The following is an 11,865-nucleotide window of genomic DNA, read 5'->3' on the forward strand; positions in this document are numbered from 1 at the left end:
ATTTGATGCTGATGTCATGCCTCAAGCAAGGTCACCGTAGCTGCACTTAAATATAAAGCACTGTAAAACACATTGTTACTTTCAATATTGTTCCACCCAGACCACTCCCACACCTTCAGAAACTTTAGCTCTAGAGGAGCTTATGTAGTTATTGCAGGACAAGGTCTCATCAAAAATTACACCCGTTGCTTTGGCTGAGCTTATAATTTCTATTTTTAGGTTCAAAAGCACGATTGATGTTCAGGTGTTGGCTTGTTGCACAAAGCACAATGCATTTTTTTGGTTTTTACCTCTTGATTTCATGAAGCACAAATGACTAATACATGACTAATACCAGCAACCAAAAGTCATTTTAGTTTTAGCACAATTAGGTTTCAAAATGTACAGCTGGCATTCGGGAAGTAGCTTGTCACAAAAAGAATTATCTTTGTGACCTGATGAACAAGGCAGTATGCCTGACCTTGGAACAAAATGGCATCGCTAAGCAAATCACGCCAGTGTACCAGAGCATGAAGATCCTGTGATCAACTCGACTCTAAAAAAAATATGCAATACTTGCATGCTATGCTGCACAGTGGCAATCTGGTGTGGCCAAGGTACTCATACAATTAGAAACATGCATAACAGAACCGACAGCTTTTATTTGTCAAGCTCTTTGTTGTGTTACATGCATGACCACAATTTTCACAATAAAGAAACCTGTGGAAGCAGGTGACAAGAAGCCACTATACCGCATGAGCCATAGGTGACTATGTACTGTCATCCCATTGGGAGTTCTAGAGGCACCATAACAGATGGCTTAGTAGTCCCGGCATTTATGGCCTATAAGGTAGCTATCGACTGCTTGCACACATTTGAACTCCTGCATGTCAGGAAATATTGTACACATACAAATGACTAGTATAAATCTTTCCAGAATAGGGCATAGCCAGACGAAAAAAATGAATTAGAATGAGATGGACAGAATTGTGCGTTTTTTCTTGCACAGGTACATAGCCAACTCTTGCGAAAGCTACATTATCACAGCATTTCGAAAACTATATATACTTGTGGCTGGTGGATTCAAGATCAGAAGGGACCCTGAACATAATGTTTGTTCTCGTTATGTGCAAGTGTTTAGAGCACCAGTGTGTTGTCATCTGGTTACTGGAAAATCAGGGGTAGCAGGTCTTGGTGGTGACACAGATGCCATGAGCAGAGCTGAATTTGGTGCAACTCCCTAAAAAACTACTGCTCAGTGCATCAACCACAAACTAATTCTCACAACCCTAACATCTTGCTGCCCACGCAAATCAGTAGTATAGTATCGAGGCTTTAAATTTGAGATTTTGTTTTCCCGTTCAAGTGCGCTTTGATAGCTGGTGCCATTTACTGAGTGGTAGAGACACTTACTCTTTTTGATTTCTTTTTTGTGCTTAGTGATTTTTTAACGCACCAATGGTGTCATGTGATGGGTGCTCGGGTGATAGGAAGATGGCGTAGGCATTGTGCACTACGGTGCCGCAAAAACACCCAATTTTTAGTGACTTGGACAATGGTACGCATGACTTTTGAATTACACTAGGAGCAGTGACTCCAAAGACTGTTTTGTCATCGGATTTCAGCACCAAGAGCAATAATGGGTGCAAGGGGCCCTCCACCGGATACCCCCATTCAATGCAAGACCGAGAAATTGCAAAAATACCGAAACTGTAAATTGTGCTATACACAAAAAAGAGCGGAGCAGAAAAACAATGTTTACTGCATTGCATGTGCGGCCAACCTGTGCTTCGAGGAACTGCTTTGCAGTGGCGGGAAACCCACTAGTGCTAATCTTTTTGTAAATCAAGAAAGTTTACAGCTAGGTGTTTAATATTTCCAAGCGTTTTGTACTGGTAGTATAGCTACAAAAAGCATCTTAGATTTTGTCTCCTCTTTCTTTGTGGAGCAATACGGATGTTTATAATCATTTATCTTAGATTTTGTCTGTTCTTTCTTTGTGGAGCAATACGGATGTTTACGATCATTTTTTGTGTTTGTCCAAGTCTTTTTTGTACAGCTTTTTTTCCCTTTTCTTTTGCAAATAAGAATTCTTGTTTGAAACAATTACCCCCAGTGCAAAGAACATTTACTTTCATACAATTCAATACCATACACTGATATGTTGCATATTTTTAGACTAGAAAAAATTGTTTGCTAGATTACCGAAAATCACTGCTTTTCCCGTGTGCAGGAGAGTGCTAATTAGGGCCTTGAGAGTTGCATAACAATTGCCACTCAAGTTAACTGTTCTGTGGTGTGGTAAAAGTCAGCGGTCACTGCAGTTAATGCACTGATCATGTCTTTAGCTGGTTACTTTTTATAACAATTTAAATTCACATCAAAATTATTCAGAACAATATGTGCATTGTAAAGTAAAATTGCGATTTGCAAATTTTTTAGTTATCAGATTTATAATTGCATCTCAGAGACAAAACACCAAAAAAATTATGCCACTTCTTGGGAAACATTTCCGACATATTATGAAGTGTACCTTTCGCTGCTATGCATTTTTTTGTGCTTAAGAAGTGAACATTTGTCAGCAAAGCACTTTCGACACATGCAATAGGCACAGGGGCCCCCCTAGAGTGCTATCTTTTACAACAAGCCAGGTCACATCTATAACAAAGCTCTTTTGAGACGCTACACCCATATGGCTTCATAAGTGAGTGCATTCTTTCTTGTTTGACCACGTCGGATTTTCTAGTAAAACTTTTGAGGATCTACAAACGTCGTGTTTCTCCAGACTCCCTTTTTTTCATTTAAAACCCGGTTTCTCTTAGCTCTAAAGGTTTACTGACACTTCTACTTGTGCAGGGCCTCTCACTGCAGTGCATTATTTCACAGTTAACGAGCTAGGACATTGCAATAAAGCTTGTCTGAAAGCTGCTACACTGATAAACTCGACACTAGGGCGCAATCTTTCATGGATGTCCAGGTAGGCACTTCAAGTAAAGGTAAAGGATAAGCTACACTTGTGGGGCCCTTCAACAGAGTGCACTCTTTTATCAAAAAACCAGGTCTCTTCTGGCAAAGCTTTTCTTACAGGTGCTGCACACATAGGGCTATTCACCACAGTGCAATATTTCATGAGCAATAAGTCTGGATCTTTTTGTAAAGCTCTTATTACATGTGCTACACACAAAGCGCCTCTCACTGAAGTGCAATCTTTCATGAGCAACCATGTTGCCTTTTAGAGTAAAGCTCTTCTGACAGATGCTACATGCATAGGGCCTTAGACCAGAGTGTAATTTTTCATGAACAGCCAGGTGACACTTTTGAGTGAAGCTTTTTTGACAGATGCTACAGATATAGGGCCTCTCTCCCGAGTGAACTTTTTCATGAGGAACCAGGTGGGCTCGTTGAGTAAAGGCCTTTTGACAGATGTTACACACATATGGCCTTTCACTAGAGTGCAATTTTTTATGCCTGTCAAGGTTACTTTTTTGAGTAAAACTTTTCTGACAGACGCTACACACATAGAGTCTCACACCAGAGTGTGATCTTTCATGTGTAACCAGATGGCATTTTTGAGAAAAGCTCTTCTGACAAACACTACACACATAAGGCTTTTCACCAGAGTGCAATCTTTCATGCCTGACCATGTGAGACTTGTGAGTGAAGGTCCTATTACAAATGCTACACATGTGGATAACCTTGCCGGTGTGCTGTCTCATGTGCATGTCCAGGCTGCATTTTTTATGGAAGCCTTGTTTACAAAGAGTGCAGACGAAGGGTGCCTTGTTGCAAGGGGGACACACTGTTGCATAACCGGTCTGGGGGTCGCGTTGTGCACAGGGCAAGCAGGAATGCAGCTTCTCTCCAAAATGGATATGTTTGCTGTAAGCGGAAAAAATCTTTAGTGGGAGAAATGAGAAACATTAGAAACACTGTGCGGGAATAGTAAAGAAAAAAGGCTAGATCACATCTTTACTTTAAAAAATGCATAGTGTTCACACAAACACGGTCACTATGTAGAGACCATTGAGGGGACAAGCTGCCTGACAATTTCCAAACTAACAATCTAAAAAAGCCCCCGCAGTTGGTTCTTTCTGCATAGATCACTCACAAAATTTATCATTTGTATTCTTATCATACTAAACTTAGCTCTAACTACCTTATTACCAACAGGCTTGTGAGTAGCAAAAACTATCTTTTTAGGTGAATAATAGTGCTTAAAATACAGTTGAACGGAAATATATAATCAGAAGTATGACGAATTGTTTTTTATTGATGCACAAAACAAACTCTCCAACATAGTAACTGAAAAAGTCTAACATAAGTATCCTAACATTTTTTGTAAGAGTATAAGTGAGATTTATGCTGCACTTCAAAAAAACTTCAGTAAAGCGCTAAAATATCTCTACTGCACCTGCATCTATAGCTCACCTGTTATAGGGGAGACAACTAGTCTCTGGAACTTGTAGCACAACATACACAGTACCCAGACAGTCCTCGTCTGCCACTGTGCGAACACTAACGCCATGCATTAAAAAAATATATTTTCTCACTAAATTACTTCAGGACCTGTTAATACATTAATACATGTGTTAATAACTTGTGCACACACTTTTGACAGGTTGTGGTTGGAAATGTACAACTACATTGGCCGGTTTGGAGATTGATAAAAAACGCCATCTTATGTGTATCTGACAAAATATAGCTCATAAGAATCCCGAGTAAAAACACAGCTGTGGCATAAATTTCCATTCAAATTTAGTGCAGCCGAAAACAAAAAGTTATGAGGAACCTATGCTTTTCAATTTGATGACAGAAAGCATAATCATCACATCTCCTGTTCAGCTGTGAAGCCATATATGTGAGTGGGTATGTTGACGTTTCAGCCAATGAAGGCTAGAAGCAAAAGAAGGTGGTGACATTCACTGTGCTGGCATTTTGGAGGCCTAAGGCATCACAGTGGTCCATCCACTCAGTAACCACAGCCACAAGCTGAGCATGTGTAAGTAAAAAGTATAGGTCTTTGGTGTTTAGACACACCACAAAATCACACAGTTTAGAAGGCGATACCATTGAAGATAGTTGGATACCTCAGTACAGTTGCACTGAAATTAACCTCTGCAGCAACTCACTTGGAGCACAGTGCCAAGAGCACTTCTTAGATATATGATGCAAGATGGCAAGCCCTCCTTATATGTATTGGTACTGGAAAACACTTGTAGGTTACCGCATTGTCTGATTTCATTAGCCCACTTCAGACAGCTTGAGTGCTTTCTTACTTCTCTGTGAAACCAGTTTAGCCCGGGGTTTTCATTCACACACTTACAAATTGCAATATCACACAGTGCCTCGAACACTTTTGAGGAAAACCATGAAACCATGCTGCCACAAGAAACTCGGTTCAGTTTTGGGGGGGAAATCACGTGTTTTGTTGGCAGGTTTGTCTGAGGACTCGGTAAATGACTTTTGGAGGTATCAACTCAAGTAAGGCTACGCCAAAGAGTCATAGAAAAAGGCAGCCAAAAAACAGTTGTCTGCTGTGTACTCAACCACCGGAGCATCAACCATCCACTCTGGAGAGAACAGAGAGGTGGTGATGCAGACCCCCTCACCACCCACACCTGCCTTCACGCAATGCCCCATGGGCAAAACGCCGGTACCATACGGTGAGTACCAGCAGCTAAAGAGGTGTGTGGCAGTGTGCATGTGTGATGGAAAGCCAAGTGCATTCCTTTCTGGTTGGCCTGGGTAGTGCAGACATGGGTCCCTCACCACACCATTTGTGGTGTGGATGATGTTGGATTTGACTTTCATTCCTCGCCTTTTTGGGGTGCCCATGAACTTACCACTACCCAATCTAACAACTGATGCGTGAGGCAGCGAGTGGTAGCAAACAAGCCTGTATTAGGGTTGGCATTAGAGAGTCTCAGATCGATTTTGCTGCTGTGCGCACATGTGGTATCCACTGGGGGCTAGTCTTTAATTGAAGGCACACCATGTGCAGCCATACACAGAGGTGTTCCATCTCGTGCATCCCGAGTGGGCGATAAATGGAGTATTCCCAGTCACACATGACTCGCCAGGTGACACTACGGAGGGTGGTTCTGCCACAGGCAACCGCCACCTCCATTGACATTGAACCGGCACTTCAACCAATAGGCAGGCTGACAAGACGACAATCCTCTGCCACTCTGGAGTTGTAACAGAAACAGTGAAAAGTCATGACATTCCGCCTTTTTGTCACCAGAATGACCTAATAATAACATCCTAGTGGGGCCCACTGGTATCTGGGATTCTCACAGGTGCGGGTAAACCTCTGCAGACTGCATCCACCACAAAGTCTGCACACTGGTGAGTGGCAGGTGAATACAAGTATCTATGATTCCGAGATTCTAAAGATGGTGGCAAAACATGCTGCATTGACCTGTTGGCTTTTGAGCACAGACTTATTGGGCTCTGCCGACACATTATCTCAGAAAGCTGACAGGTGGCATTCGTGTAAAACAACTCTCCTTGGCATCTCCCTGAGGTGCCACAAATGTCATTTGGATGGCATCTAGAACATGCCTTAGGTCAGACAGGGTGTTATTGAAATGATTGTACAAAGACCAAGCAACCTCAAAACTGGCACAGGGAGTCACCTTTCCATTCCTACCCAAGAATGCAGGTGCTCGTGTAGAAAAGCTTATTGAGGAGACTACTTGACAGTTTTGTTGCCAATGCAAGTGACTGAACTCAGTACTCACACCGTATCCTCTCACTTGTATGGCTTCACTTATTTGGTATTTTACTGCGAAGCAACATACCTCTACCGGGCAAGGGTTTTGTTGCAACCGTCAGCGCCAACAAATAACTCCCACGAACCAATAAAAGAAATAACTGGCCTGGCCAGGAATTAACCTGGACCTGAATAGAGTAATGAAGTGACAGCCCATCGTTTTACCGACTAAGCTACACCTACATGAGGAGACGGGGAGACAGACAAGAAACCCAACGATCACAGTGGCGTTTCTACCACGTGCGTTCATACAAACCCTCGCGTGAAGTGCAAACCACATAATCTATGATAACGGCTTCACATGGTTTGGATTAGCAGCAGACGGAACAGAGTCTGAAGTGGGGGAGGACACTCTTTGGCGGCGACGCATGCAACAAGAATGAGGGGGAGGCAGTGAGAGGGATGATGTCACAGCTGTGTGTGCCGCCCTCCTCACCCTTCGCAAGACACTCCTCTCTGTTTTCGATGCTATTTCGGTCATCACTTGTTGATTGATGATTGATTGCGGGGTTTAACGCGCCGACGCAACGCAGGCGATGAGGCGCGCCGTAGTGGAGGGCTCCGGATTAATTTTGACCACCTGGGGATCTTTAACGTGCGCCGAAATCTCGCACACACGGGCGTTTTTGCTTTTGGCCTCCATCAGAAAAGCGGCCGCCGCGGCCGGGAATCGAACCCGCGACCTCGTGCTCAGGGTCGTCACTTGTTTCACTTTTTGTAGAGCCATGTGTGTGAATTTACGTGATATCAAATGGGTAGTAGTTGTGGGTCTTGTTTACAGCTTCGCAGTCCAACCCCCTTCACAGCGTGAATTGGAGCCATTTTTTCTGTTTCCCTCTTTGCTCCTCCCCTTACTAAACACCCGTGGAACTAAGTTTCTGTTCCAAGTCACCGCAGTGTGCTGTTTCATTGTTACCAGTTTTTGATTCTTGTAAATGTGAATTATACAGCGCAAATCACCACTTTTGCCCCAACTCTAATATGTTGCAGCTTAAGATTGTTGCACGGATAAAACCTTTTGCCATTTTCGGTGTAAACAATCTTGGCTGTGATAATATTGATGCCCATATTAGGTGGAGGTCTATTAATTGAATCTGGTGTTACACAGGCTGTTTCCAATTGTACAGGAGCATTATTGGCACATTTGCTGCATGAGGCCTCGTGCATTCAGCCAAATGAGATTCTGTTTTAAGCCCAGGATCTGCACACTGTTTATATTCTACAATCAACAACACTGCAAGCATTGCAACCCACCTTGTGTGGTGGAAGCAGGTGTGAGGACAAGCTTTTCCTAAAATGTCATCACCACCTCCTGAATCAGGGAATTTCTCCAAGGCACCAGCTTCGGCTTTGTCCACATCCTGTACTGGAAAAAAAATGATGGTCCGCGCAGCTAAATACAATTATTGTTACACAATTCTCAGATATACCTTTCATTTTAACATTTGGGAAACAGGATATAAAACACAATGAATAAACACATGAATGAAATGAATGAAAACACATAATTTGTTACACAAAACAAACATGCTTACATTGGTTAAGTGGAAATTTCTCCTATGCTGCTATTTAGGATAGTTGTTTTGGTAGAAAAAATGGCTGTAACTAGAAGTGCACATTACGTTACAGTAGTCAGAGACTACCTTTTCATTTTTTTGTGACACAACACTAGAACAGTAACTGCAAACATGACTTCGGCTAATGCTATAGTGGGCAGAGAAATGCCGGGCATACACGAATACTTCATAACTCTATATGTAGTGGCTTTTGGAAATTGGGTGTCGGCTCCCAAAATTTTCAAACGCCAGCTCGAAATTCATGCAGGGAGTGGGAAAACTTCTGGTGCCATCGGCCATTTTGTGGCAGTAATGAGTTTTCATTTGCTGTTGAGTTCATAATTTTTTAACTAGAAAGTGATTGTGAAGGCCAGCCAGGAGTACCGCCTCCTTTTTTTTGCATTGCAACGTTGTATCTGTTAGCCCTTGGACCAATTTCTCTTGTTTCGTGAAGGCATTGCAAACCAATTAACCAATCACGGCTCCAGAATTTACTGCGTACCGAAAACTTTACTACTGGCCTTGCTAGTGGCTGTCTGGCATGCACTTGTTGCAGCAGGTTCACCATACTTATTTGATCAAATCTACTAATGGCGTGGGTCCCATCAGTGAGTAGAAACGGGTTGAACTGAACAGGCAAGCAATCTACAAGAAAAGCTACAGGAATGCTGAGACGGTAGACTAATTTCCAGCCTCTTCTTCCTTTGATCGGAGCACATTTGATAGGATAAGTAAATGCTGTGGGGTTCGATAACGTACCAAAATCGTACATAAAAACAAGACACCTTTCCAGGTTATAACGACAATGTCGTGGAGTGAAAGTACATGTCCGCATTTATGCATCCAATAATGTGCTGAAAATTTCTTGCTTCAAGTAGTTTCCCTCAACTTTTCCTGCTGCAACCCACAATTTTTACTCCATTGTTTCAGTGTTCCAGGTAAGTACTACATGTTTAACACTAATTTATGTCTGTTCTTCTCAAGGCAGCATAATACAATTTTCATCTTTGAGTGTAAGTGTTTAATAAAATCACAAAGAACATTGTGCATGCACGGGAAGCAGGAAGCAACACCACTACATAGAGTCGCATCATCCTAGTCGCAATTGTGAACACTGCCTCATCGCGTAACGCGCGTCGCCTGCAATCGCATGACATACACAGTCACAAATAGGAATCCACATATAGAGCTATGAGATCTAAATTCCACAGGGTTTCCACATTCCTAGACAAGATTTACTGCTTCCTTATCAACGAGGATTGGAGTTCTGCACGAGGAGGCAGCCAGGTATACAAGACAGCCATGAGCTTCACACCGGCACACACCACTTTGAGAGCCATCAATGTGTTCGAGGGTGATTTCACGAGAGAACAAACATGCGTGAACACAAGCATTTGTTTTTTTCCATATTATTATGAGTTATGCCCAAGCTAGAGACTTTGAAACAAAAAGTACGCCAAAATGACAAATACGCCAAAACAAATTTCGCATTATGCTGTGATAAAAAAATTAGAAAAAATTTGTGAAATCGTGAGACCAGGTGTTTTTTTCATTTTGACTTCTAAAGATGCATTCTAGAAAAAGTCATTCTATTTTAGTATCAACCGATTTTTGGATATATTTGTTTTCTAGACAAGTGATATTTTACAGATATGTTTACAAATATCTGATGAACACTCCGTATAACTTACAAGTTGGTCACAATTACAGACACAGAGATAGGAGTGTCAAAGTTAGTGAGAATTTAGTGTCTGAGGTGATTTCCCAATTTTGTTGTTCAGGGCAGAACGCAAGATTTGTTTCTGGTGTATTTTTTGCTTTCAAAGCGCCAAAGCAGGAAAAAACCGCAGTAACTGGAAATCGCGTGTCACCCACGCCACCTCTGAAATTTTTTCTTGCAAGGTGCGCGTGCTATAGGCAAATGAATTGCCGTTTTATGCTGTCCTATCGCTTGCGCATTACTGATAAAAATATGAGAAAAAAACAAAAATGCACGGGTCCACGCATGTCCATTCTCTCGTGGAATCACCCTCCAGCTTTTCTTTCTTCAGTAAACAAGTAATTGAAATGATTTTCTCAAGCACAAATAAGTATGCACAGACCATGATACCAGAAAAACTGGGGTATAGCAAAGCTGACGAATCATGAAAAGTAGTTACACCAGCAGAGATGCTAAATTTCATCAGCCTTCCTCTCTACATAAGAAGCGTAGACATACCACGTATTCACCTGCACTTGCGCGGCTCAAACTTGTTTTCTAGGCTGGTTAGGCAAAAATTATGTCAAGAAGGCATTAGCGGGCCTTTTTGTGTGTTCTGCACACCTCAGACACTGTGGCTGACACTACGAATAACTGCAATGTCTTTTTGAACTTCACCCAGAAAACTGTTTTTGCCAATCGCAAGCTGTGGTATAACACAAGTAATTTTCTTCCCTGTATAAGTACCCACATGAAGCATTTTATTATTACTAAGCATTTTGCTGATGAATGTAAATATTCTGAATATAAATAAATATTCTGTAATTCAAATTTTTTAAAGCCTTTTTTGTTCAGATGTAAGCCAATCTTTCACAATATTTTCATATTTTGCACAAGTTATTACTTTTGTAATTTACTGCTTTGAGTGGAAAATTACATAACCAAAAGGCATGTTTCTAGCTGTACCTTTATGCGCTTTATGCAGTTCTGCGGCAATCAATTTTTTTGCATAAAAATGCATACACAAACAAGCCAAAAAAATCTCTTCTCACCAAGGTTTAGAGGTAGTGCCACATAATTTTTTTTAACAAAATACTGCTCAAGTTAGGAATTTCTTTTTCACTCAGACTATTGGTAATCAACATACAAAGCTTTGATGCATTTACAAATGTTTGAAATGCATCAAATGCATCCTGTTCGAAATCACACTCCTATCCTTGAGGAACGTGGCATGTGCATAGAAACAGCAATGTCCTTTCCTTTGACAACCTTTAATTGCATCAAAATTCTGCACCTACTATTCACAAACACTGCCAATGTAGCTGCCACTTGTAAGGACCCATTCAGGAGAACCTGTGTTTTATTATATAGAATTTGTGGCCTTTGCAGCTGTTTTGTTCTCAGAAGGGCCCTCGCACTGCATTGATAGAACCACAGCAACTGTGTGGAACGTTGCTACGAATGAGGCTTCAGTAGTGTCCTATCATGCTTATGTCAGGCACTTCGAGGGTGCCTGTGTTTTCAGTGTTTTGTGTCAGCTTTACTGCTCAAGTCCACTTCCAGGTTTCTTAGAATGTGTCCAGCACAACACTAAATACTATCACAGGCATACTTCACACAACTGAAGTTCAAATATAAAAATATCTTCATGGCTTGTGGTTACCACCAAATGAAAAGCAAGGTGAAATGCTACAAAAATGATTCAGAACGCAGCTACCCATAACAATGCTTTTTTCAACCGTGCTGAATGATTTGTACTAGAACGCTCATGTGAGAATAAAACATCACAACCCTAACCTGGAAATTCCTCCTCTGTTTGGGAGCTTGCACTGATGAGGAATGTCAGAAAGCACTGC

General features: G+C 41.7%; 1 protein-coding gene across 2 annotated transcripts; it reads right to left on the reverse strand.

Moving 5' to 3' along the window:
- Nucleotides 1-272: 272 nt before the first annotated feature.
- Nucleotides 273-11,865, reverse strand: LOC144158582 (uncharacterized). 2 transcript variants are annotated; one of them, XM_077689566.1, is made up of 3 exons: nucleotides 11,807-11,865; nucleotides 8,009-8,117; nucleotides 273-3,858 (listed from the first exon to the last, which is right to left on the reverse strand). In XM_077689566.1, the coding sequence occupies exon 3, from the start codon at nucleotides 3,699-3,701 to the stop codon at nucleotides 3,084-3,086; it is 618 nt and encodes a 205-aa protein (XP_077545692.1). In that variant the 5' UTR covers nucleotides 3,702-3,858; nucleotides 8,009-8,117; nucleotides 11,807-11,865; the 3' UTR covers nucleotides 273-3,083. The 2 variants fall into 2 exon arrangements, with proteins under 2 accessions (XP_077545692.1, XP_077545691.1); XM_077689565.1 differs by having other exon boundaries at nucleotides 8,009-8,120.

Source organism: Haemaphysalis longicornis, unplaced genomic scaffold, assembly GCF_048455015.1.
Source record: "Haemaphysalis longicornis isolate Haplotype H1 unplaced genomic scaffold, Haemaphysalis longicornis Haplotype H1 scaffold_10, whole genome shotgun sequence".
Classification (NCBI taxonomy): Eukaryota; Metazoa; Arthropoda; class Arachnida; order Ixodida; family Ixodidae; genus Haemaphysalis; species Haemaphysalis longicornis.

Excerpts from the sequence above, each read along its gene's own strand:
- LOC144158582 (XM_077689566.1), bottom strand. The coding sequence starts at position 3,701 with ATGCACATGAGACAGCACACCGGCAAGGTTATCCACATGTGTAGCATT.